The sequence below is a fragment of the Vombatus ursinus genome, unplaced genomic scaffold (assembly GCF_900497805.2).
Source record: "Vombatus ursinus unplaced genomic scaffold, bare-nosed wombat genome assembly UNPS02001419.1, whole genome shotgun sequence".
Classification (NCBI taxonomy): Eukaryota; Metazoa; Chordata; class Mammalia; order Diprotodontia; family Vombatidae; genus Vombatus; species Vombatus ursinus.
The window spans coordinates 5,918,072-5,946,030 of record NW_020941197.1 but is presented as its reverse complement, the minus strand read 5'-3'; the positions used below and the strand labels follow the sequence as shown (position 1 = coordinate 5,946,030).

At 38.0% G+C, this 27,959-nt stretch overlaps 2 protein-coding genes across 6 annotated transcripts in view; one reads left to right on the top strand and one right to left on the bottom strand.

Moving 5' to 3' along the window:
* Positions 1-26,307, bottom strand: part of ST3GAL6 (ST3 beta-galactoside alpha-2,3-sialyltransferase 6) — an 88,372-nt gene extending 62,065 nt beyond the window's left edge. For 2 of the 5 annotated variants that reach the window (XM_027867789.1, XM_027867780.1), the window contains exon 1: positions 25,408-25,493. The gene's annotated coding sequence lies outside the window, so the exon portion shown is untranslated. Of the gene's footprint in view, positions 1-2,568; positions 2,590-25,407; positions 25,495-26,223 lie in introns of those variants that run through there. The other 3 variants (XM_027867798.1, XM_027867825.1, XM_027867805.1) reach the window with 3 other exon arrangements.
* Positions 24,941-26,472, top strand: LOC114046227. Its single transcript, XM_027866471.1, has 3 exons — positions 24,941-25,072; positions 25,147-25,712; positions 26,257-26,472. The coding sequence occupies exons 1-3, from the start codon at positions 24,941-24,943 to the stop codon at positions 26,462-26,464; spliced, it is 906 nt and encodes a 301-aa protein (XP_027722272.1). The 3' UTR covers positions 26,465-26,472.
* The last annotated feature ends 1,487 nt before the right edge of the window (positions 26,473-27,959 follow it).

Genomic DNA, 27,959 nt, shown 5'->3' with positions numbered 1-27,959 from the left:
ATGGAAGCAGATCCTTACCTTAACAGAGTTTATAACTCAAGTAATTGGCTGGGATCATGAGCAAACTGTGCAAAATAAGTCAGACCATAGACTCTTTCTTTGGTGACAAAGAAGATCAAAGTATACAACCAGAAGAAGACAACAAAGTCAAAGCTCTTACATCCAAAGCCTCCAAGAAAAATACGAATCAGTCCCAGGCCATGGAAGAGCTCAAAAAGGATTCTGAGAAGCAAGTAGGAGAAGTAGAGAAAAAACTGGGAAGAGAAATAAAAGTGATGCAAGAAAATCATGAAAAACAAGTCAACAGCTTGCTAAAGGAGGCCCAAAAAAATGTTGAAGAAAATAACACCTTAAAAAATAACCTAACCAAAATGGCAAAAGAGTTCTAAAAAGTCAGTGTGGAGAAGAATGCCTTAAAAAGCAGAATTGGCCAAATGGAAAAGGAAGTCCAAAGGTCACTGAAGAAAATACTTCCTTAAAAATTAGAATGGAGCAAATGGAAGCCAATGACTTTACAAAAAATCAAGACATCGTAAAACAAAACCAAAAGAATGAAAAAATAGAAAACAATGTAAAAATTTCATTGGAAAACCAATTGACCTGGAAAATAGATCCAGGAGAGATAATTTAAAAATTATTGGACTATCTGAAAGCCATGATCAAAAAAAGAGTCTAGACATCATTTAAGAAATTATCAAGGAAAACTGCCTTGATATTCTAGAACCAGAGGGCAAAATAGAAGTGGAAAGAATCCACTGATCACCTCCTGAAAGAGATCCCCAAAGGAAAAACTCCTAAGAATATTGTAGCCAAATTCCAGAGTTCCCAGTCAAGGAGAAAATATTGCAAGCAACCAGAAAGAAACAATTCAAGTATTGTGGAAACACAGTCAGAATAACACAAGATTTAGCAGCTTCTACAATAAGGAACAGGAAGGCTTGGAATATGATATTCCTGAGGAGATAGGATTACAACCAAGAATCATTTACTCAGAAAAACTGAGTATAATCCTTCAGGGTAAAAAATAGTCATTCAATGAAACAGGAGACTTTCAAGCATTCCTGAGGAAAAGAATAGAGCTGAATAGAAAATTTGACTTTCAAATACAAGACTCAAGAGAAACATGAAGAAGTAAACAGGAAAGAGAAATCATAAAGGACTTATTAAGGTTGAACTGTTTACATTCCTGCTTGGAAAGATGATATTTGTAACTCATGAGTCCTTTGTCAGTATTAGGGTAGTTGGAGGGAAAAATTATATGTATGTGTGTGTGTGTGTATATATGTATGTGTGTGTGTGTATATATGTATATGTATATATATATATATATATATAGATAGAGGGCACAGGGTGAGTTGAAGATGTAGGGGTGATATCTGGAGAATAATATTAAGGGTTAAGAGAGATTATCCCGGAAGAAGCGAAAGGGAGAGGTAGAATGGGGTAAATTATCTCACATAAAACAGACAAGAAAAGGCTTTTATGGTGGAGGGGAAGTGGGGGAAGGTGAGAGGGAATGAGTGAATATTATTCTCATAGGATTTGGCTTAAGGAGGGAATACGATACACACTCAATTGGGTATGGAAATCTATCTTACCCTATAGGAAAATAAGGGAGAAGGGGATAAGAGATCAGAGGGATGATAGAGGGGAGGGCAGATTGGGGAAGGGGGTAATCAGAAGCAAACACTTCTAATGAGGGACAGGGTCAAAAGAGAGACGAGAATAAATGGGGGATGGGATAGGATGAAGGGAAATATAGTTAGTTTTTCACAACGTCACTACTATGGAAGTGTTTTGCATGACTACACATTTATAACCTGTATCGAGTTGCTTGCCTTCTAAATAAGGGTGGGTGGGGAGGGAAGGAGGCAGCAAGGGAGAAATTTTGGAACCCAAAGTTTTAAAAACAAATGTTAAAAATTGTTTTCACATGCAACTGGGAAATAAGATACACAGGCAATGGGGTATAGAAATCCATCCTGCCCTATAAGAAAATAGAAGGGAAAGAGGATAGGAGAAGGGAGGGAGATAGAAAGGTGGGCAGATCAGGAGAAGGGGTATTCAGAATGCATGCCATCTTGGGATGGGGGAAGGGATGATATGGGGAGAAAATTTGGAACTCAAAATCTTGTGGAAGTGAATGTTGAAAACTAAAAATATATAAATTAATTAAAGAAAAAGAATAAAAGAAAATTTTAAAGGGGAGTAATTGACTAAAGTTATTTTCCCAATGTCCCACTCTGAAGCAATCCATCCCTCCAGCCCCAAATTGCTTTCACTTTAAATCTTTTCCTTCCCCATTCCTCCAATCTTCTTGCACTCATCGACACCTGGTTTCTTCCTGATGACATAACACAGACATCCTGTCTATCCTTTGCAGCAGTGTTTATATTTTTATTCAGAACCCCTGACTCACAGGTCAAGATGGGGTATTCAGAAAATTCCTCGTTCCCCATCACCACTTTCAGACTCTCCCTTCTACCTGCATCACCTTTCTTCTCTTGAAGTTCACTACATCTATATTTAACCACCCAATCACAATTCTGGTAGCAGTTATCTACTGACCTCTAAGACACCTGTTTCTGTCAGGCCCATGGTCTTTCTCTCCTCTCCAATCTCTGCCTGCATTCTAGGGTATTTCAAGATATATACCTATACTGTCCTAAACGTCCTATCCTCCTAGTTCCTCAATTTATTAATTTCCTATGACTAATTTCTCTACCTTAGTTCAGTCACAACCAAAAATAGTCATACCCTTGATCTTGCCATTACCCACAAGTGTTCGTTCCACTTCTGTGTTTGTGAACTCTTAACTTTTCTAACCTAATCACAATCTTCTTTCATTTCACCTTTCCCTCTAACTTGTAACCTCAAACCCCACTCTTCGTCTTCACTGACACCTCCAATATTTCAACGCATTAGTTCTTTCCTAGGATACTTCCCCTGCATTATTGTCCTCCCTTTCCTGACCTGACCCTTTGATGGACCACTTCAACTCTACACTCTCTTCTTCTCTTGATTCTCCCCCCTTATAACATCACCAATCTTTCCAACTCTCAGTCCTAGATTACTTCCACCATCTGCTCCCTTCACTTCTAATCACATGCTGCTAAAAAAAAGCCGGAGAAAATCACAGAACCATGCTGACTGGACCCACTACAAATTTATAATACATAATCTCAACTGTGGGCTCAATAAAGCAAGGCAACCTTTTTACCCCTCCCTAACTGATTCATTATTATACCACAGCTGCTCTTCCAGATTTTTCATCCATTCTCAAATTTCCCATAACTCCTGTCCCACACCCTCTCTTCACTTTCCCCTTTGCAATCTATTTCACTGAAAAAATTAAAGACATTCCCCAAGAGCCTCCTCTCTTCTCCCCACAATTCACAGACCTCTCTGCCACTGACTTTGCCACCACCCCTGGCTCATATGATTAAATGACTTGAACTCATCATGGTAGTGAAGTGTCCCTTCCTATTTCCCTATTCCTCTTGGGCATCAGGTCCCTATTAACCATTTCTGTTCTGGGAGGTGTTGTTTTGTTTTTGTAACCCAAACACAGCACAGCACATTACATAGAGTATTAGCTAATTATCTGTACAATTAAATTGAATTGCCTTTCAGAAGCTAAAGGTCATTTTCCTTGCCAAAGAAAATTGAAATAAAATAAAGAGTTGAGCAGCTCTGCCTCTTTTTCTGTTACAATGATCCCATTTACCCCATGCAGTGGCCCTATCCCTTCTCTGATCTTCCTCTTCCTTTTAATACTGCTAAACAAACAAACAAAAACAGCCCTTCCTATGGTCTTCAGCCTCCTCTCTGGCAGTCTAGACTCATTCTGAGATTCATACTCTGAACACTCTGCTGATAGAACCATGCTAAACTTTCTACTCATCTTCTGTGACCTTCCTTTGCTTCCACTGTTTATACATGATGCATCTACTTGTACTCCCACATTGGTTTCGTTGACAATTCCCCCACCCTTTCCTTACCAGGATTATTTCTATGTCTTTAGAATTTCATTCTGGAGAACTTCCCATCCAGACTGGGCTGACTTGTATTTCAGTCTATGGAATTCATCATTTCGCAACACTCTTTGAAAATTGCTCTCTGAAAATTCCTGAGATGAGCTATTCTCAGATTCCTGCTCATCCTATCACAAATCCTAAGCTGTTAATTCTCTCTCTCCACAAATTATCCTGTCTATACTTAGCACAAGTAGTTAACTAGCACAAGTCAACTAACAAAAATGATTGAGAAAGCTATCTGAGGTGAATGAAAAGTATGATCACCTCGAAAAAGGGAAACAACACATGCCAAAACTGCCTTCTCTGATGACATCCTTTGTCATTAGGTGCAAAATATGCACGAGTCACACAAACCCTCTGGGTATCTATCATTGCCTCATCTATAAAATGGGGGAAATGACACATTGCTCTTCCTGAAGACAGGAACTTGTACCAAAGGATCTCTTGAGGTTCCATCCAGCTATAAGTTGGGCAAACAGAATACTATTCAGCCTGCATAAGTTGTGAATGCTTAAGAGAAACAATGGACTGCATTTGATCAAAGACTAGTCAATGGTCCATATATGATTATGGGTAAATTGAGAGTGGAGAGTAGAAAGAATGAAATTTTAATTTTAAAGAAAAAAATTACTGTCTTTCCTTCAAGGGCAATACACACAATATATATCATATATATAATATATACAATATATATTATATAATATTATATGATACATACACACATACACACATACTCAATTGAGTATAGAAATCTATCTTACCTAAAGGTAAGGAGGAGAGAAAGGAAATAAGAGAAAGGGGAAGTGATAAAAGAAAAAGGAAGGTGGATTAGGGGAGGCAGTGGTCAGAAACGAAATAGATTTTTTAAGAAGGACATGGTAAAAAAGAGAGAGAGAAGAAGAAATAGAAGAAAATAGGATGGAGGGAAATACACAGTAATCATAACTGTGAATGGGATGAATTCACCCATAAAACAGAAGGGGATAGCAGAATGGATTAGAAACCAGAATCTAACAATGTATTTACAAGAAACACACTTGAAACAGAGGAACACACAGAGTTAAAATAAGGGGAGTGAGTAGAATCTATTACACTTCAGCTGAAATAAAAAGAGCAGGGATAGCAATCATAATCTCAGACAAAGCAAAAACAAAAATAGACTTAATTAAAAGAGATAAGCAGGGAAACTACATCTTGCTAAAAATCTCATAGACAATGAAGTAATATCAATATTAAACATATACGCACGAAATGGCACAGCATCCAAATTAGCATCAAAATTCTTAAAGGAAAAGTTAAATGAACTTTAGGAGGAAATAAATAGTAAAATTATACCAGTGAGTGACCTCAACTTTCCCCTTTCAGAGCTAGATAAATCTAACCATAAAATAAATAAGAAAGAGGTTAAGGAGATGACTAGACTTTTAGAAAAGTTAGATATGGTAGGCCTCTGGAAAAAAACTGAATGGGAATAGAAAAGAGTGTACCTTTTTCTCAGCTGTACATGGCCCCTTTACAAAATCTGACCATGTATTAGTGCATAAAAACCTCACAAACAAATGCAGAAAAGCAGAAATGTACCCTTTAAAGAACATAATGCAATAAAAATTACATTCAATAGAGGAAGCATAGATTAAAAATTTATTGGAAACTAAATTAATTGGAAACTAAAAAGAATGAGTGGGTAGAAAAACAAATAACAGAAACAATAATTTCATTAAAGAGAATAAAAATGAGACAACCTACCAAAATTTGTGGAATGCAACAAAAAACAGAACTTAAGAAAGGAAAATTTATACTTCTAAATATATAAATCAATAAAAGAAAGTAAATCAATGAATTGGGCATGTAACTAAAAAAAAACCTAGGAAAAGAACAAATTAAAGATCTCTAATTAAAATGGAAATCCTGAAAATCAAAGGAAAGACAATAAAAGTGGAAATTTAAAAACTAATAAATTAAACTAGTGGCTTGATTTATGGGGTGAAAATAAATAAATAAACCATCAGTTAATTTGATTTAAAAAAAAAAAGAAAGAAGAGAACCAAATTACCAGTGTCAAAAATGAAAAGGATGAACACACTACCACCAAGGATGATATTAAAGAAATTATTAGGAGCTATTTTGCCCAATTATACACTAGTAAAATTGACATTCTAAAGAAAAGGGATGAATATTTACAAAACTATAAAATTGACAGAAGTAGAATACTTAAGATAACTTAGAAAAATAAATTGAACAAATCATAAGTGAGCTCCCTAAGAAAAAATCCCTAGGATCAGATGTGGTAAATTTTGTAAACATTTAAAGAACAATTAATCCCAATTTTACATAAACTATTTGAAAAAATAGATAAAGGAGTCCTACCAAATTCCTCTTATGACACAAATATGGTTTTGATACCTAAACAGGTTGAATAAAGATAAAGAAAACTGTAGGCCAATTTCCCTAGTGAATATTGGTACAAAAAATTTGTACCTGCAAGAATATTACAGCAATATATCACAAGGATCATACACTATGGACAGGAATGCAGGGCTAGTTCAATTTTAGGGAATCTGTTCATAAATTACCATATCAATAACAAAAACAACAAAAATCATGTGATCATTTTGATAAAGAAGCTTTTGACAAAATGCAACACCCATTCTTATTAAAAACACTAAAAAGCATAGGAAAAAGAAGCCTTTCTCAAAGTGACAAGTAGCATTTATCTAAAACCAAGAGCAAACATTATCTGTAATAAAGGTGAAATAGAAGTCTCTCCCAATAAGATCAGTTGTGAAGCAAAGATATCTTTTATTACCATTATCATTGAATGTTGTGTTAGAAATGCTAGCTATAGAAATAAGACAAGAAAAAGAAACTGGAGGAATACAAATAGGAGATGAGGAAACAAAACTATCACTCTTTGCAGACAATCAGTGGTATACCTAGATAACCCTAAAGAATCAACCAAAAAGCTAGCTGAAACAATTAACAACTTCTGCAAAGTTGCAGAATATAAATAAACCTACATAAATCATCAGCATTTCTATGTATTAGAAAGAAAACCCAGCAAGAAGAGATAGAGACATTCCACTTAAAATAATTGCAGACAATTAAAAAAAAAACCGGGAGTCTACTTGCCAAGAAAAATCCAGGCACTATATGAACACAACTACAAAGCACTTTTCATGCAAATAAAGACAGAGTTCAACAACTGGAAAAATATTAATTGCTCATGGGTAGTTTAAGCCAGTATAATAAAAATGAAAATTCTACCTAAATTAGTTCACTTATTTAGTGCCATATCAATTAAACTACCAAAGAATTGTTTTATGGAGCTAGAAAAAAATAATAACAAAATTCATCTGGAAGAATAAAAAGTCAAGAATACCAAGAGAATCAAATTTTAAAAATGAGAAGAATGGTGGCCTAGCAGTACCAGATTTCAAACTATATTATTAAGTGATAATCATCAAAACAATCTGGTACTGACTAAGAAATAGAATAGTGGGTAAGTAGAATAAATTAGGTACACAATACATAGCAGTAAATGACCATAGTAATCTAGGATTTGATAAACCCAAAGATCCAAGTCTGGGTGGTAAGAACTCACCATGTGACAAAAATTGCTGGAAAAACTGGAAAGCAGTTTGATAGAAAGTAGGTACAGACCAACATCTCACACTGTATATCAAGATAAGGCCAAAATGGGTACGTGATTCAGCATAAAGGATGATAGCATAAGCAAATTAGGGGAGCATGGAAAAATTTACCCATCAGATATATAGATAAGGGAAGAATTTATGATTAAACAAAAGATAGAGAGGCTCACTGGAATAAAATGGTTAGTTTTTATTACATGAAATTTAAAAGGTTTTGCACAAACACAATCAATGCAGCCAAACTTAGAAAGAAAACAAGAAACTAGTGAAAGATTTTTGCAGCAACTTTCTCTGATATAGGCCTCATTTCTCAAATATATAGGAAACTCAGTCAAATTTATAAAAATAAGAGTCATTCCCCAATTGATAAATGGTCAAAAGATATGAACAGGAAATTTTCAAAAAAAAATCAAAGCAATCAAGAGTCACATAAGAAATTATCTAAATCACCATTGATCAGAAAAATGCAAATTAAAACAACTCTGAGGTACCACCTCACCTACTGAATTGCCTAACATTCCAGAAAAAGAAATAATAAATTTTGGAGGACATGTTGAAAAATAGGGACAAGAATGCATATTTGGTGGAGTTGTGAACTGGCCTAACCATTCCAGAAAACAATTTGGAACTCTGCCCAAAAGGTTATAAGACTATGCACATCCTTTGATTCGGCAGTACCACTAGGAGGTCTTTATCTCAAAACACATCAAAGAAAAGGAAAAAGGACCTATCTGCACAAAAATATCTGTAGCTGTTCTTTTTGTGATGGTAAAGAACTGGAAATTAACAGAATGCCCATTGATTGTGGAATGGCTAAACAAGTTGTGGTATATGATTTTGATGAAATACTATTGTGTTCTAAGAAATGACGAGCAGGATGGTTTCAGAAAAACCTGGGACGACTGACATGAACTGATGCAAAGCGAAGTGACCAGGAGAACATTGTACACAGTAACAGTTATATTGTAACAATGATAATCACGAAAAACTTAAGAGGCTCTGATCAAGACAATGATCCAAGGGAATTTCAAAGGACCAATAATGACCCATAGCTATCCACCTCCACAGAGAATTGATGAACTCTGAGTGCAGAGTGAAGCATACTTTTCCCTTTTCTTTATTTTTCTTGACTTGGAAGGGGTTCTTCCTTCCTTCCTTTCTTTCTTTGCATAACTGGTATGGAATTCTGTTTTTCATGATCTTACATGTATAACTGATGGTGTATTGCTTGCCTTCTCAATGGGTAGGGGAGGGGCAGGTGGGAGGAAGGAAATTTGGAAACTCAAATTTTTTTTAAAGAATGTAAAAATTTTAAATGCAATTAGAAAAAAAGTGATTTGCAAAATGTTACTCAAAAGTTGCTGGTAGATATAGTTATGGGTTACAACTACAAAACTCAGGATTTTTCACCAAAACAAAACATCTTTTGAGAATGCTAATTTTTACCCAACCACTTCCAATAAACTTGCAATCTATATGTCCACTATGGCTCTAAACAAAAATGAAATATGAAATTCTTAGATAAGCTACAGTCGATTAACCCGGATAACAGAGGTATGGATAGTTCATAACGACATGTGATGTAAAAACCGATCTGTTCCATTAGGGAGAAGAGGAAGAAGAAAAGTTCTCTTCCTAAACCACCACCTAAACCACCAAAGTAACTCCCTGACCAAGTTAGATTAAAGACCTACTGAGCAGCATTGCCCCTCTTTAGCCAAATCTAACTTACTAGTTTTGTGACTTCATGTAAAGCAATTAATTTCTCTGAGTGTCAGTTTCCTCATCCACAAATGGTGATATTCAATTTTATAGGTTTGTTGGAAGGATAAAATGCAAAAATATATATGAAGATGCTTTATAAATGATAAAGTGCTAACAAGCACTAGTTACTTTTATTATTAACAACAGCATGAAATAGGGTAAGAAAAACAGCATTTGAAATTTAAAGGGATCTTGATAATAAAACAGTCCAATAACCTTATTTCACAGATAAAGAAATACTGCTGGAGCTTCTGGGTTGGTCTCAATTTTTACTACTCATCATTTAAATTTTGACTTGCTCTAAACATAAACACAGAAATACTGATGTTTTGGTCAATGTTACTTGAAAAGCCTTTTTTTCCTTTAAATATATACCATATTAAAGATCGGCTATATGGATCTAATATAATTTTAGTATATCCAGAATCAGAACCATAATTAGAAGTCTTTACACTTGGAGTAAGCACCAAAAAGTACTTGGGGGCAAATCCCACAAAAAGATACATTCAATAGTTGGAGCAACTGGGACAAAACCTGGAGGGGAGAATGAGACCCCAGGATACTGGCACAGGTAGCTGGCAGGAACCTCTCCCAGCTTTCTTCTCTTGTTCTAGACATACAGGCATGTAGCACATTTTGTTAGGGTGAGTATGCAGGTAATTCATTTTTAAGCTAAACATTTACTGACTATCCAATCATAAAGGTCATTATTTTTATTAATCAAGCTAATGAAACAAACTTATTTTTTTAATTTACAACTAAAATTTAAAAATAAGACCTAAAATAGAACTTTTTTTTTTGCTGTAGCAACAACCAAATATACGGAAAGATAATTTTTTATCATCTTTATCTTCAACCAGGTAATTAGCTAAATCAAATTGACCAACCAAATTAAGGCTTCTTCGCCTTCCTATCCCAGACGGCTGAGTTTGGAGGAGAGGCTGAGCTAAAACTCACCATGTCCCCTCTATCCCTTTCCATAAAAATAAAAGGAATGGTGTTCTCACAACAAGCAGAGTAATTCAACATTTTCCTCTAAGAGAAAAGAGGTATGAGGGAAGGAGAAAAAGAAAGTACTGTAAGAAAAGATGAATGGAGGCCAGATGGGGGTGGGAGAAGGAAGGAACATGTAGAAAGGAAGGAAAAATTCACCAAAGGAACAGAAAAAAGGACAAATAGAAAAATGAAGAATTCTGCAGTAAGAACAAAAAGGCTTGAAAAAACAATAGCTATGAAGGAGAAAAGAATGAATGAGCACAGCAAGCTGGGGACTAGACTGAATCAGAATAAAATCAAACTCATGTATATTTGAGATAAGAAGAGAAATCCTGATAAAATACAAGCAGCCAAAAAATGGTGAGGCAGGCTGGCTGGCTCAAGATGGAGGGAGGGAGGGAGGCAGAGAGAGGCTGGGCAAGGAGCCAGGTGGTCTGGATAAGTTCGTCTGGGGCAGAAGGGGGGGTGCTACACTGTGAACAAATAGAGGCTTTCTGTATGGTTTTTTTTTAATATGACATTCCATACCTTAAAACTAAAAGAGTAGGACATGTGCTAAAAGAGCAAAGCTCCTTTTTAATAAAAAAACAAAACAACATCAGAGGTGTGTGTGTGTGGGGGGGTGGTATCCAGCACACCTCCACAAGCTTGCAGTTGGTTAGAGATCAGGGATTTCATTGGTGCTCAGAATTCCTCATGAGGGAACTCCCTCAATTGATGCAAATCAACAACGTTTCTGCAAATGTTTATGCTGTGAGTTGCTTAACAGTGTGGAGAGGTTAACTTGCCCATGGTCACATAAGCAGTATGTATCAGAAGAAATGCATGTATTTATCTCTTGAGACCAGCTTCCTACCCCTCATTCCCTCTCTTCTATTTTGACTGATTATGAATAAACAAGGAGTTCTATCATTTCTCTGTTGCTAAAGGATGGCAAGGCTATCAGTGCCCTGCAAACACGGCACCCTGGGAAAAGTTGCTTCGCTCTAGTTATAGCTTTGCCTAGATATTAAGTCATTATTCGGTGGACTGCATCTTTAATTTTTAAATGAAATTCAATAAGAAATACAATTCACTTAATAAGAAATCACTTTAATACAAACTTCATTGAAAGGCATCAAATGAGAAAACATTTGCAAAGTGCACAGCACCTGATACATAGTAGGTGCTTAATAAATTCTTATTCCCTACCCCCACCCCCACCCCCACTTCATGGAGGCAAATCTATGGGATAGTCTAAGGATAATACAGGGACGGCCAGTTACTAGACAATCTACTTAGGTTCTGAGACACTAAATACAAATTTTTCTGAATCCACATTTTAAAAGTTTCCAAAATTTGTCCATGACTTGTAAGCTTATCCTATATTGGCATGCTGTGGGGCACAAGATGAAGGGAAACTTTTGATCCAGGTAATGAAGGGATGCGTCTACAACATTCAGTCGTGCCAAAATGTTCCCCTATGGGTAAAAGTAATCACAGAACACGAGGGCTAGAAGAGAGCTTAAGAATCATCTCGTTTCACAAATAAAAGAACCAAGGCCTACAGCGGTAATGTAACCGTGAAGTCTTGTAGAGAGTAAGGAGCGGGGCTAGATGTGTCTAAACGTGTCCAAATCTCTTACCCTTTCCTAATCCATAAGCAGTCTCTCTTGCTAGCGCTAGAATACATCACATCTTCACATCAGTAATTCGCCCTCCTGTTCTCTTTCTAGAGTAGTACACGCCCTGATACACTTAGAAGAGTCCCCAGAGAAGAGTGGGGCACAAAATCTCGGAGGTGGAAAGGAATGTGAAAGTTATTTAATGCAGCTCCCTCATTTTACAGACAATAAGGCTGTGACCTAAGAGAGGTAAGTGACCAAGAGCTCATGACAAAGGCGTGGCTACAACCCAGAAGCTCTCTTGTGCAGCGCTTCTTAACCTTTTTTTTCCTTCTTTCTTTTTGGTCACGGACCCTTCTTTGGTAGGCTGGTGAAACCTACGAAGCTCTTCTCAGAAAACTGTCTTTAAACGCATAAAATAAAATACAGCACATAGCATGATAAAGGAAACCGATTACCTTGGAACGCAGTTGTTAAGATATTTTAACCACGGTTAGTTGAGAGCCCTTGATCGAGGGACTCTTCTAGGAGGGGTGTTTGTCCTCAAATAGGTCGACAGTATTATTCCTCAATAACGTGAGTGGCACAAGTCATCAAGGGGCCAGCATGTTCACCTCCTGGCTTCCTCCTGTCTCGGCCGAAGTCCCACTTTCTTCAGGAAGCCTTTCCTAGATCTCCTGGATGTGAATGCCTTCCCTCTGAGGCCACTCCCCACATGTCCTTACTGTATCTCATGTGTATGTAGTTGTTCCTATGTTTTCCCCCGTGAGAAAAGCTCCTTGAGAGGAGAGTCTGGGTTTGACCTTTCTTTGTATCCCCAGCACTTAGCAAAATGCTGAAGACCTAGGAGGTGCTTAATAAAAGCTAGTGGATGGACTTCGTTCTATGTTCCCTTCCAAGTTTGACATTCTGTAACACTAGCAATACAGATAGAAGCATTGCTTTTTAAAAACTGCAGTCATTTTAATACAGTTTTAGTTTACATAAAGAGGCGGCACACATAAAGAGCTGACCTCAAAGCCAGGAAGTCGTCGTCGTCGCTCAGTCCTTTCAGTCCTATCTGACTCTTCATGACCCCATTTGTGGTTTTCTTGGCAAAGATACCGGAATAGTCTGCCGTTTTCTTCTCCGGCTCATTTTACAGATGAGGAAACTGAGGCAAACAGGGTTAAGTGACTTTCCCAGGATCACACAGCTAGTGTCTGAGGCCAAATTCGAACTCAGATCTTCCCGATTCCAGGCCCAGGTCTCTATCTAGTGTACCACCTACCTGCCCCAAAGCCAGGAAGACCCGGGTTCAAGTCCAGTCTCCAATACATATACGCTGTGTGACCCAAGACAAGTCACTTAACTTTGTATCTGTTGTCTCCCAACGCCCTCTTTTACAGAGGGCAGAAACTGAACTCTGAGATCACTCCATTTTGTATCTGTGCCCTGCCTGATTTTAACTCCATGACATAAGTTACCTCCTGGTGTCCTGTTCCTTCTCCCTCACCCCCTCTCCCTGCTCTTTGCTCCTTTTGTCTTCCCCTTTAGATTGTAAGCTTGTTAAGGATAGGGACTGCCTTTCTTTTTATTAATTAAAAACTAATTAATGAAATTAATTAATCCCTAGCTCTTAGCACAGTGTCTGGCATGTCACTGACACTTAATAAATGCTTACTAGATTACTGAAGTATATTTAACTGCTCAGTGCTTTAGGTAAGTCTCAAACATTAAAAGTTACACAGAAGGTGCAACTTGCCTTGGTAACGGGAGTTTGGTACTGGGAACCATAGATATAGTCCCTCTCCTTTTAATCTATGGACTAAAGTAGTAGTTGTACAATTACTACGACTTGTCAGGGATGTCACAGAAGACATTTTTGCTTACTTATAGATTGGATTAAGTAAATCCTAAGGTCCATTCCAGTTGTGTTCTAGCATACACATATCATCATCATCATCATCATCATCTATATCCTCTTTCCCCAACTGTTATTCTCTGTCCTTCCTTTTCGAAGAGGATTAATGACATCACGACAGAGTTGCACCAAGTGGTCAGCCTCAACTCTCCGAGTCTGACCAGAGTCACTGAAGTTCAGCGGCCGGACAGAAGTCAGGATGACTGGCGATGGCCCAGGATGCAGCACATGACCTTGGTGCCTTTGATGTCTGACCAAGCTCTAAGTGCTCCACAGAGCCTGCTTCAGTCCCCTTCATGGCCACTGGAACAAACTGTTCTCACCCACCCATTCCAGAAGGAAAACTCTTCACATGCTTGGAGTAGTCATCCCCCTGACTCACCAGGGGGTTTGAGGCCTGTGGTTTATCCTCAACCTGGTTTAGACTGTTTGCCTAGATGGTTATGTAGCTGGTTACATAGCTTTGGTTACCTAGCACCTAGTAGAGTGACGAGCCCACAATAAGTGTTTAACAAACCTATGCTGAAAAAACAGTTATATATTAGTATAAGCCTGCAAGCAATGTGGTTATGATTTGTAGCATGTTTGCTTAGCCCTGGGTCACATAAGTTTCAAAAAAATTAAAATTCTAATTGTATGCATTTTAAACTCATCTAACCATCTTTGTAGGCATAACAATGAATAAGATAAAAGCTTTAAGATTAAAAAAAGTTGGTCAACTCAATGATTCAAAAGTTTTCCAAGATGTACTGGGGATGCCTAATAGCTAAGGGAATTTGATATAGCATAACAATATAAATATCATTATGACAATTCATATCAAGTAAACATACATTCCATATATGTTGATAAACAAGGATGATGATACTGATATACCATCAGGAGGACTTGGGCATTAAGTTGCTTTTTCTGTTAAGAGTGATAGGTTATAGAAGAGTCATACACATACTCAGTCCCACCCCCTAGTAGACTGACAGTATGTTGTAATTCAAAGAGCCATAAAAGTTTAATTTACAGGATCAAAGAATTTCAAGCAGAAAAAGAAATTAGAGTTCACCTAATCCACAGATTCTTCACATGTAAGTCACGTCGTAGACCTCTTTAGCCATCTGGTGATGCCCAAGAACCCTTTCTCAGTATAACATTTTTACTTTATTAATTCAATTTTTCACTTTTTAACATTTTTAAAATTAAATTTTAAGTTCCAAATTCTCTCCCTCCCTCCTGCTCAGAAAAACATTTTAGATGTATAAAATAAAATATATAGGATTATATTTAAGTATAGCTATCCAATTGTTTTTTTAGAGCTGACAGATCCCAGATTAAGAAACCAGGATTAATCCATCCCTCTCCAATTTTGCTTCCAAGATTTATTGTATTTTCCAGAACTCAGAAGCAGTATGGTACCATGGATACCATAGGTCTGGAGTCAGGAAAACCTGGGGTAAAATCAAACCCTTATTAGGTTTATGACCCTGGACCAGCTGGTCTTTGGAAAGATCATCCTGTATGGTAGTGGCAAATAACTGGCATTCATAGCTCCTTATTTTTGCATTGCTTAAATCATGATGACCAGCTGATTGCTGAACAAAGCTCTGTCTAATCAAGCATTGATAAAGAGAGAGTAGGAACCTTCCCAGTATCAGTGAACCTCCATGGGCCTCATGTAAATCCTTAAGTGGTAACTAATAATTCGAAGCCTGGTTGCCATGGGCAGTGGAAAAAAGAGTTCCAATACCTTAGCTGAGAAAAACAGAATATCCTTTCCATGTTTGAGAAATCTTGGGCAAGTTGCTTAACTTTTCTCACCCTCAGATTTTTGTAAAATAGATGCTACTACCTGTTCTACATACAATACAGGATTATTTAACTAAGAGGAACAAATGAAATAACACATAATTCAAATGCTTTGTAACCTTTAAAGTGATGTCCAAGTATAAAATATTATCATAGAAAAGTGGAGTCCACATAGGACTCATGTGGCCCACAGTGTTTGGATTATCTGGATCCTAGGGGTCTAAGCATGGGATAAAATCTCTAATGATCAGAATTGTGAGTTAACTAGATATGAAGTTTCTGTATGACACAAATAGCAGCTTATGATTTCATACATGGGATATCAATCTTTGAAGAATCAGAACATAAAATACACTTGATACTAACCCTGCAATAAACATAATTTATTCTTCCTCTGAGGATTTGGAAGCTACCTCAATATCGTGAAGACCTCAGAATCTTTGTATAACATTATCACAGGAATAACATTGCAAATAAAAGTCCATCTGGATTCTAGATACATGAGACCTCACATAATTTAACAGACTCATGTTGTACAAGTATCATCCATCTTATGGACGAGGACCCAGCAAAGCTGGCTGTAAAGTAAATCCTATTTTCTCATTAAAGTTCATCACGAAAACCAGAGATGTATTCTATTAGAAAAGAAGCTTCCCCCACAGCCTCTGAAGTCATTCGGTAGTCTGTTTCATAGCATGCTAACTTTGTAAGCCAGACGCCAGCAAGGCATTTCCCCCACCATGGACCTATTTAAAATAAGAATTTCTCCCATGTTTAAGGATTATTTCCTAACTCAGTGCTTAAAGTTTGCAGAACTTGGATCTCTTCTCTTCCTCCTTATATTATAGTTACTAAGAATGTAGGCATAAAGCACTGTGTTGGCCCCGACCAAATTTGAGATCCATCATTAGGATTTTATTTTGGACAAGATGGTCTAGACCTGTGATTTCATCAGAATGATAAACTCCCTTCATCAATGTAGACTAGCAAGTGATCTGTAACATGCAGGTTTAGAGTGACTTAGAGTATTGAGAGGTCATGTGGCTTAACCATGGTCACTTTATCCACTATACAACACTGCCTCTCTGAATTTATAAAACCTTAGATAAGAGGAATTTGTTTCCCCCCCCCAACAAAAGTCTCAGAAATTTTTTTCTTAAGGGTTTGTTTTGTTTTTCTTTGAAGTCAAAAGAACTTCACATGTGCATTACCAACAACTTTCTCCACCTACTCCCCCCAAAATGTTGACATTCCAGTTCATTTTGAATGACTCTAAATTATCCTGATACTAGGAAGATTCCTATTCTCTAATCATTTCTGTCTTTCTTCATCATTGCTTGATTAAAAAAAACTTTGTCCAACAATCAGCTGGTTATCATGATTCAAGCAATGCAAAATAAGGAGCTATGGATGCCAAGCGTTTATTGCGGTCATGCATGATGACCTGTCTGAAGTTCAAATGTAGGAGGGATTCTCAATATATACAGAGAGGTTCTCCTGATATTTCTGTTTGTGAACAACACTGGGGTGACTGCATCAGGACCTAGAATTCACAGGGCCTTTTCAATAAGATGCACTATCATTCAAAAGAGACCAACCCAGCAATACACAAAGAAAAAACAAATAAGAGAGTAAAAAAAGCATATTGTTCAGGCAGCCCACTCAATTGGTCCATTCATATATTTATCTTGGGCATGCAGTGCAGATGAACAATGAATTCAGCCCAGAATTAAACCAGAGGAAGCAGTTTCCTTTTGGCAAACTCCAATGTACTCATAAACAATCCCAAACAGTTTGCTTTCTGATGCATAAGTCCATTTTTTTTAACATCAATATTTTCTTTCAATAATATTATTTGGTCACAACTTCTGAAGAATAAAAATTTCAAACAAGATGAAGAATAGCAAAGAGGCACACTATAGCCTAAGTTGTTGTTTAGTCATTTTCAGTTGTGTCCAACTCTTCGTGACCCCATTTGGGATTTACTTGGCAAAGATACTGGAGTGGTTTGCCATTTTCTTCTCCAATTCATTTTACAGGTGAGGAAACTAAAACAAACTGGGTTAAGTGACTTGCCCAAGGCCACACAGCAAGTAAGTGTCTGAAGCTGGATTTGAACTCAGATTTTCCTGATTCCAGACCCAGCATTCTATGATACATTGCACCACCTACCTGCCCAAGATAAAATATAAAATCTTTTATTTGGTGTTCAAAGCCCTTTGTAACCCTTCCCCCCAAGAGACTTTCATACACTTTATTCTCTCTGTCCCACATACTCTGAGATCCATGTAGTAGGGCATAAAAACCTCATAATCAAATACAGAAAGGCAAAAATATTAAATGCATTCTTTTCAGATCATAATGCAATAAAAATTACATGTAAAAAAAGGCTATGGAAAGACAGACTAAAAATTAATTGGAAACTAAATAATCTAATCCTAAAGAATGAGTGGATCAAAAAACAAATCACAGCGCTAATAATTTCATCAAAGTGAATGACAATAAAGACACAAACATACCAAAACTTATGAGATGCAGCCAAAGCGGTACTTATGGGAAATTTTGTGTCTCTAAATGCTTGCATGAATAAAATAGAGAAAGAGCAGATCAATGAATTGGGCATGCAACTAAAAAAGGTGGAAAAAGAACAAATTAAAGATCCCCAATTAGATACCAAATTAGAAATTCTGAAAATCAAAGGGGAGGTTAATAAAATTGAAAGTAAAAAAAACTATTAAACTAATAAATGAAACTAAGAGCTGGTTTTATGAAAAACAACCCAATAAAATAGATAAACCTTTATTTAATGTGATTTTTTAAAAAACGAGAAAGACAAATTACCAGTATCAAAAATGAAATGGTGGATTTACCACCAAGGAAGAGGAAACTGAAGCATTAATTAGGAACTATTTTGCCCAACTGTATGCCAACAAATCTCTCTGCAAAAAGTGATAGCTTCGTTTCCTCATTGCCCAGTCTAATTCCTATCATGACATAAATATGGTGCTGATACCTAAACCAAGAAGAGCCAAAACAGAGAAAGAAAATTATAGACCAATTTCCCTGATGAATATGGATACAAAAATTTTAGATGAAATATTAGCAAAGAGATTAAAACAATTTATTACAAGGATAATACACTATGACCAGGTGAGGTTCAATATTAGGAAAACTAGCAGCATAATTGACCATATCAATAACAAAACTAACAGAAATCATATGATTATCTCAATAGATGCAGAAAAAGCTTTTGACAAAATACAGAACCCATTCCTATTAAAAGCATAGAGAGCATAGGTATAAATGGAGTTTTCCTTAAAATGCTACACTAATGATATCTAAAGAAGAGTTTTCCTTAAAATGATACACTAAAATGATATCTAAAACCATCAGCAAGCATTATATGTAATGAAGATAAGCTAGAAGCATTCTCAGTAAGATTAGGGGTGAAACAAAGATGCCCATTATCACCACAATTATTCAATATTGTACTGGAAATGTTAGCTTTAGCAATGACAGAAGAAAAAGAAATTTAAGGAATTAGACTAGGCAATGAAGAAACAAAACTATCACTCTTTGCAGATGATATGATGGTATACTGACAGAATCCCAGAGAATCAATTAAAAAACTACTTGAAACAATTAACAACTTTAGCAAAGTTGCAAGATATAAAATAAATCCACACAAATCATCAGCATTTCTATATATTACCAACAAAGCCCAACAGCAAGAGATATTCCACTTAAAATAAAGAGAAATTCCACTTAAAATAACTAAAGACAATATAATATATTTGGGAATCTGTCTGCCAAGACAAACCCAGAAACTGTATCAATACAATTTCAAAACACTTTTCACACAAATATAGTCAGATCTGAACAACTGGAAAAATATCAATTGTTCGTGGGTAGGCCGAACCAATACAGTAAAAATGACAATTCCACCTAAATCAATTTACTTATTCAGTGCCATACCAATCAAACTACCAAAACATTATAGAGCTAGAAAAAATAATAACAAAATTCGTCTGGAAAAACAAAAGGTCAAGAATATGAAGAGAATTAATGAAAAAAATGCAAAGGAAGGTGGTCTAGCCATATTAGATTTAAAACTGTATTATAAAGTGGCAATCATCAAAACTACTTGGTACTGTAAGAAATAGAGTGGTGGATCAGTGGAATAGGTTAGGGACACAAGACACAGTAGTCAATGACTATAGTAATCTACTATTTGATAAACCCAAAGACTACAGCTTCTGGGATAAGAACTCACTATCTGACAAAAACTGCTGGGAAAACTGGAAAAGAGTATGGTAGAAACTAGGCACAGATCAACATCTTATACCATATACAAAGAAAAAGTCAAAATGGGTACATGATTTAAACATAAAGGGTGATACCATAAACAAATTAGGAAAGCAAGGAATAATTTCCCTGTCAGATCTATGGAGAAGAGAAGAATTTATGACCAAACAAGAGACAGAGAACATTATGAAATGCAAAATGAATAATTTTGATTACATTAAATTAAAAAGGTTTTGCACAAGCAAAACCAATGCAACCAAAATTAGAAGGAAAGCAAAAAGCTGGGAAACAATTTTTATAGCAAGTATTTCTGATAAATGCCTCATTTCTCAAATACATAAAGAACTGAGTCAAATTTATAAGACTAGAGGTCATTGTCCAATTGATAAATAGTCAAAGGATATGAACAGGCAGTTCTCAGATGAAGAAATTAAAGCTATCTATAGTCACATGAAAAATGCTCTACATCACTATTGAGTAGAGAAATGCAAATTAAAGCAACTCTGACGTACCAGCTCATGCCTATCAGATTGCTAATATGACAGAAATGGAAAATGATAAATGTTAGAGAAGATGTGGGAATACTGGAACACTAATGCATTGTTAGTAGAGTTGTGAACTTATCCAACTATTCTGGAGAGCAATTTGGAACTATGCCCAAAGGCCAATTAACCTATGCATACCCTTTGATCTAGCAATATCACTACTAGGTCTGTAACCCAAAGCAACTATAAAAACGGGAAAAGGATCTACATGTACAAAAATATTTATAGCAGCTCTTTTTGTGGTGGCAAAGAATTGGAAATTGAAGGAATGCCCATCAATTGGGGAATGGCTGAGCAAGTTGTGGTATACAAATGTGATGGAATACTATTGTGCTATAAGAAATGATGAACTGGCTGACTTCAGAAAAATCTGGAAAGACTTGTATGAACTGATGATGAGTGAAGTGAACAGAACCAGGAGAACATTGTACACAGTTTACAGCAATACTGTGCGATGATCAACTATGATAGACTTTGATCCAAGACAATTCCAAAAGACTCATGATGAAAAATGCTATCCTTATTCAGAGAAAATTTACCTATGGAGATTGATGCAGATCAAAATATACTATTTTCAGTTTTAATTTTTTTTTCTTTTTCATGGTTTTTCTCTTGTTCTGATTCTTTTTTCACAACATGACTAATGTGGAGATGTGGTTAACATGATTGTACATGTATAAGCTATATCAGACTGCTTGCTACCTTGGGGAGGTGGGAGGGGAAGAAGGGAGAGAGAAAAATTTAGAACTCAAAATCTTATAAAAATGAATGCTGAAAACTATCTTTAAATGTAATTAAAAAATAAAATACTATTAAGTGTAAAAAAAATTATCTGTATTAAAATTCAAAAAAGAAAAGAAAGAAAAAAAACACAGTGTTTGACAGCTGAGTATAGGGCAAACTGGATCCTGAAAGTGTCTCTAGGCTGGAGACAAGAAACCTGTCTAGCATTCTGGAACCTGCCAGTTAAATCAAATTACAAATTAAAGGGTTGTTTTTTTGTTTTTTTTGGTCATGTGGAAATCAATTATATTCCAGTCCTTTTTATTCAAAACTACAAGTAAATGTCTAGATTATCATCTATTTTTCTCTCATCTGAATGATTCTGGATAATCCACTTCTCAATTTCAAAAGTCTTAAAAACAAATGTAAGAACAAACTAGGGAATTTTTTTTTTTAAACAGGAAAATTCATGCTATATTTTCATTCTTAGGTGCTATAGCTGAGTATGCCAAGTTTGGCTTCCATACCTCCCCAATTTACCAAACCTTGAACTCAAATAGCTACAGAAGACTTGTTACCTATGGAACTAACCAAGTGATTGGGAGGTTAGGACATCTAAACATGACATTAAGAAAACAGCTTAAGTGGAAAAACCCACCAGTCTCCCGTTCACATGCTTACTAATCTTACATATTCTTTGAAGACTGAAATCTGACCTTGAATTAAAAATAGTGCAATAAAATCAGTACCAAATCCAAAGGGATGAGTTCACAGATTATTCATGCATGAAGGGTAGAGCAGGGCCTCACTAAATCAGACCAAGCAGTAGAAGTCTTAAACATCAAAAATTGCTCAAGGATCTTTTAAGCCATTCTAGAACTTAATAGGCAAAAAAAATTAAACGACTTGTCCACTGCCACAAAGCTAGTATGTATGTGTCAGAGATAAGATTAGAACCCAGCTCTTCCTGACTTGAAAGGGGTAGATGGGTGGCTCAGTGGGTAGAGCACTGGGCTGAGAGTCAGAAAGACTTCAGTTATATGGCCTCAAACACTTAACTAGCTGTGTGACCTTGGACAAGCTATTTAATTAACCCTGTTTGCCTGGCTTCCTCATCAGTAAAATCAGAAAGAAATAGAAAACCACTTCTTGTCTTTCCCAAGAAAACCCCAAATGGGGTCATGAAGAGTTGAACACAACTGGACAACTTCTTGACTGCAAATTCAGCATTCACTATATATCACGTTTGCTGATCTATCGTTAGTGTAAATATACTTTTTGTTATTTTCAAGGAGAGTAATAAAAGGATGCAATCCAACAATGCTTTTGCTACCAGATATTCAAAGAATATAAAAGGTAGAGGGATGTTTTCCAAGACATGGATTCCTTTCCACAACTCATCAGGATACACCCTCTCTCCTTTCCCTCCAGAAGGTTAAGGCTGCCCAATCTCTCAAACTGCAAGGGATACCAGGCTAGCCTCACTGGTCCAATGATAGGTTCACCAAATTTGAGATTTAGCTTCCCAGTTCCCTGGAAAACATGTCAGGAGCGGTATCCTCTATTTAACCAGACCTAGTCACTGGTCTGTCTTTGAGGAGTCTGAACCCAAGGAGCACCTCTCCTCTTTGACCACCTGTGCCACCAACAGAAAAAGAAGATTGGACCCTTTCCTAACTCTTAAGTTGAAGCTGGCTTTATTTAGGAAAAAAAAAATTAGTCATGGAGATATCATTGTATAGGTATAACACTCACTAAGTGTTGCCTGGTAGAGTTCCTACCATGGTGACTAGATAAGAATTATTTATAATTAACATACAGACCCAAAGCCTAAGCAGAGCAAGTCTCCACTTAAGTACTTGAGCTTCTAAAGCACTCAGAAATAGGCTGTACTTTTAAAAACGTAAACCATTTTCTTGGCAATCAAGACTTTATTTGTATAAAACTTTTTTTTTTTAAATGCAAAAGGAAACCAACTTAGTCCTGCAGATTATCAGTAAATTCCGAACATCAAAGTGTAACAAACACACATATTAAAAATCTGATTTCTTCCTTATCAACCTTTTGGATTTAAAGAGGTAAAAAGTGTTAAGAAAAATATAGAAAAATCATCTGTTTCAGCAGTTTAGCTATAAGAAAAGAGAGAAATGAAATGGTACTGGAAAAGTTTCTTAGAACCAAGTCAATGCTGTGTTCCACTTGAGAGATAATTAAGCATTTAAAAGCAGAAGAGAGGGAGATTGTAAAAAAAAATAGTAAGTTAAAAATCCCAGATATATGATAAGGGTAGGACACAAAATACAGCACTTCAGAGAAAGGGCTACGTATGAACAGGATTAAGAGGTGGGGAATTTGTGCTGCCAAATCATATGTCAAGGAGAATCTTTGATTTTTTGAAAATTCAGAAATTAAAAATTTTATGAAACAATTATTTTCTCATGCATTTTTCTAAACTTTGAAATGCATCCCTGTCAATATTTTGCCATTTTCCCTCTCTGAATCTTAAGAATTTTTGTTCTAATGGGCATTGTTCGTGCAAATACATTATCCTCATCAAAGCTTATTAGTAAGTCTCAGTGGTAGTCTCATTTTAATAATAATAAGACAGCATTTAGATAGTGATTTTTTTCAAGGCCACAGAAAGCTTTCTATAGAAAATGTGGATTCCATCATGTTCAATTTGTAGTTCAGCATATCACTAACAACTTAAATTTGCATAGAAATCTTTTTCTAAGCCTACAAATCAAAGTTCTAATTATCTAAAGAGCCCTAGGAGTTAGTTAACTCTGTCCTGACTAGGTTACCCTGAGAGTACCTATTTATTTTCATAGGCCTTGGTGTGTGAAAAGTCAAGAAATGAGTCAAGTACCACAAACTGAAAGGTGGAGTCAAAGCTAGCTGTTTTCTCCTGAAAAATAGAGGAAGTTCTCCCAGCTAGGCTGGGCCTCCCAGAAATTCTAAACTTCATGTAACTAAAATGCAATTTCAACAATTATTTAATGTAGAAAGAGTACAATAAGAAAATGAGTTCTACTGTAGGGTTTGGTTTTTGAATGTGATTATTTGAAATGGCTGATAGTAGTATAAAAGGTCAATATGGGCAGAGCACATGTAATAGGAGAATAAGGCACACGAGATTAAAAAAGGAGCTCTGTAGTCGCTAATATCCTGAGCAGATTTTCAGTGTTATCTGAGTCCTTCTGAAGGACTTCTGAATAATTTCTAAATTAGGTGTGTGAGGCTTTGGTTTGAGATCTACTTTCCATTAAAAACAAAACAAAACAAAAAAAACTTTAAATAAACCCCATTTTCTAATGATGAAAATCTTTGTGTGCCCTTCTTTTTCGTAACCGGATTGGTGTGGGGGTTGGGGTTTGTTATCCAAAATAGCAACCCACAGGAAAGGGATGGGGCAAAGGAACACTTGGAATGACAGCAAAAGCACAAGTTTTCTGCTTGCATTATAATTAGCTGCCCAAGCCAATTTGCAGGATCATTGCCAGGGCGCCTTTTCTGCTTTATTTTTGTAGCTCTAGTTACACTGTTAGCAGACATAAGGGTTCTTTTGGAAACTCTGAAAGAACAAAAGTTCCTTTCTTTTGAAAAAGACGACCAAATGGAGATAGTAGTTCTAGACAGCTGGAGCAGCCAGACGACCCTAAATGTCCCTCGGCAGGTCCTTATCTTCCCACAGTGCCAGGGAGTCCGGGCACGCCCACGCGCCCGTGCCTGCTCTGGGCGCCCCCACGTTACGCGCCTGGGCTAGAGGTAATGTCGGGGAGCCTCTCCCTTCAAGTGGCCCGAGTCCGCCGGGCCCGTTAGGTCTGCAAAGACTCCTCTCTCCTCCTGTTACGGAACCAGCACCTAATGCACCCAAAATTCACAGACCTCTCTCGCCCTCCCGAATCCCTGCGTCCCGGGGGTGGGGGTGGGGGCGGAGGTGGTTTAAAAGGGGGTCCCTTCCTTTCTGGCCCCCAGCCCTTTCTAAAGCTAACCCAAGACCCGAGACTCAGGTCTCCTCAGCATGGATTTCAGGTTCCCGGACGGGGGAGGGGGAAGGGGAGGAAGGAGAATGCCGCTTACCTCTCCCCACCAAAGCCTCTCCAAGCTCGGGGAGCCAGGGGTGGCCAAGCAGAGAGGGCGAGAGCCCGGGGCCGGAGGCCAAACGCCGGCGGGGGAAGCTCGGAAACCAGCTCCTCCCCTGAGCAGCCGTCCGCTCGCGAAGGGGAAGCCGACGCCCCCGGCAGCCAAACCCACACGACCCACGCCCTGAGGTCTGGGTCACTGCGCCAGGAACGCGGAGAAAGCCACGGGCTCCCAAACCTGCCAGGCGCTTCTGGCCAGGCCGCTACCTCGCCGCCCCTTGCTTGCTGGTCGCCCTGGACGCTGTCGGTGACTTCTGCCGCATTGGGGCAGGGAGGCTGCAGCCGCGGGGGGTGGAGGGCTGGATGGGCAGGAAGGCGGAGGGGGCCCTCGACTTGCGTCCGCGTCCTGGCTGGAGGCGTCTGAGGCGGGGGTCCTTGTGGCCGCCTCGGTCTCTGTGCAGTACCCACCTCTCTCTCTCTCTCTCTCTCTCTCTCTCTGCCTGTCTGTCTGCGTCTCTCTCCCTCCCTCTTTCCTTCTCCCTCTTTCATTCTCCCTCCCTCTCTTTCTCTCCCTCTCTCTCTGCCACTCTCGCTTGGGTCCCCGGGGCCACCACGTCCGACCTGCCCTAGGACCTTCCATGGAGGCAAGCCCTGTTATTCCTCAGTGCCCTTCAGGGAAAAGGCAAGGAGTAAAGCTGCGGTCCTGCCAGATGTGTGAGGGTAGTTGCAGCTAGAATTGCAGCACTGGGCGGGGAAAACCAAACCTGCGGGCTAAGAGAGAAAACCAGGGAAAAGAGAGGAGTGTGTACAGTACCTTGGTTAAGGTTGGGTGTTCTCTTCCCTACAGCACCACCGGAAAATCACCCGATTGGGAAAGCGGCTTGATGTCAGAGAGGTGGAGGGTGCCTTCAGGACAAAGGAAGATCGGGTTCCACAAACACGGGGGGATTTGGTTCCAGAGCCGTTCCCACGCCCTGCGAAAGTGGATCACCTGGAGGAGTAGGCAGCACAGAGGCTGGGGAGGCTTTGCGCACTGGGGACTTTTTCAGGCGTGAGACTAGAGGAGGAGGGCACTGTGCCCTGCCAAGCAGAAGAGGGGTAAGATGAAGAGCGTGTCCGTAGTTCTCCACCATCTTCCTAATATTTCACTTGAGTAGCCTTTTTTCCCCCCCAGGTAGGGAGAGTTGGGGGATACATTTTAAATCAGGCAATACTGTACCTGATGGGTTGATTTTTTTTTTTTTTTTGCTTTAGGCAATCGGGGGTCCCCTTGGCCAGGGTCACACAGCTAGTAAGTGTCAAGGGTCTGAGACCAGATTTGAACCCAGGTCCTCCTGACTCCAAGGCCAGAGCTCTTGGGTTGATTTTTCTTAGTTAATATTGTTACCCCTTCTCTGGGTGGAGTTTGAGTGTTGTCCAAGGATGAGTATGACCTAGAAAAGATTTTCAACATTACTTAACAACATTGAATGCACCCTAAGTACTAAAAAACTTACTTGTTTGTGGTCAAAATCTCTGAAAGCATAGTTAATATAAGAGTGACAGGGAATCTGTAAAGCTTGTGTGGGGCCAGATGGACAGAATGGGAGTTTATACCCAACAAGCTGTGAGGAAGAGTAGCCCTGTTCTGATGTCGGAGAATTTAGACTTTACTCATTATCTAGTCAGACCTCCTTATTTTACATACTGATGTGCGGTCCTTGGGCCGGAGAAATCAAGTGGACTTGTTTAACACTATTTGGGTAGTAAATGTAGTTCAGTCTGTCGACTCTTCTGCGACCCCATTTGGGGTTTTTTTGGCAAAGATACTGGAGTGGTTTGCCATTTCCTCTCTAGCTCATTTGACAGATGAGGGAACTGCTGCAATGGGGTTAAGTGACTTGCCCAGGGTCACACAGATAGTAAGTGTCTGAGGCCACATTTGAACTCAGGAAAATGAGTTTTCCTAACTCCGGGCTTGGTGCTCTATCCACTACACCAGCTACCTGCCCTCAGGTAGTTAATAGTAGAGCCCAGCTTGAATCCAGGTCCTCTGACTAAAAATCCAGTGCTCTTCCCCCGCCAATATGAGTTTGCCAGTAAGACCAGATCTCATTCAAATGCTACTCCCTCCCTGCCTCCCCTACTCTTTAATGTTAATAAATAATTCACAATTGTGTGTGAGTATATCCCATTTCCATTTCCAGAGACTTTCACAACCTTTTGAAATTGATAGGGCTAGTATTCTTTTCTCTTTTAACACATGAGTAAGCTTAGACCCAGAGATTTAAAAGAACTGCCCAATTCATACACTTATTAAATGAAGAAGGTGGGAATTAGGCCTGCTGCTTCAAGGTTAAATGCACTTTCCACTACACCTACACTGTACACCATTAAATTCTTTGTCTAAATACAGAAACAAGAAGGGGAGGTGAGTAATCATGATAAATGAAGTTTGTGCTCTTTCTGGCACACGTCTCTTGATTTCTCTTACAGGTGATTTACACAAAAACTGTACAAGACCAGAACATGTCTGAAGACCAAATCTGTGGTTGTTTATGGAATTATTCC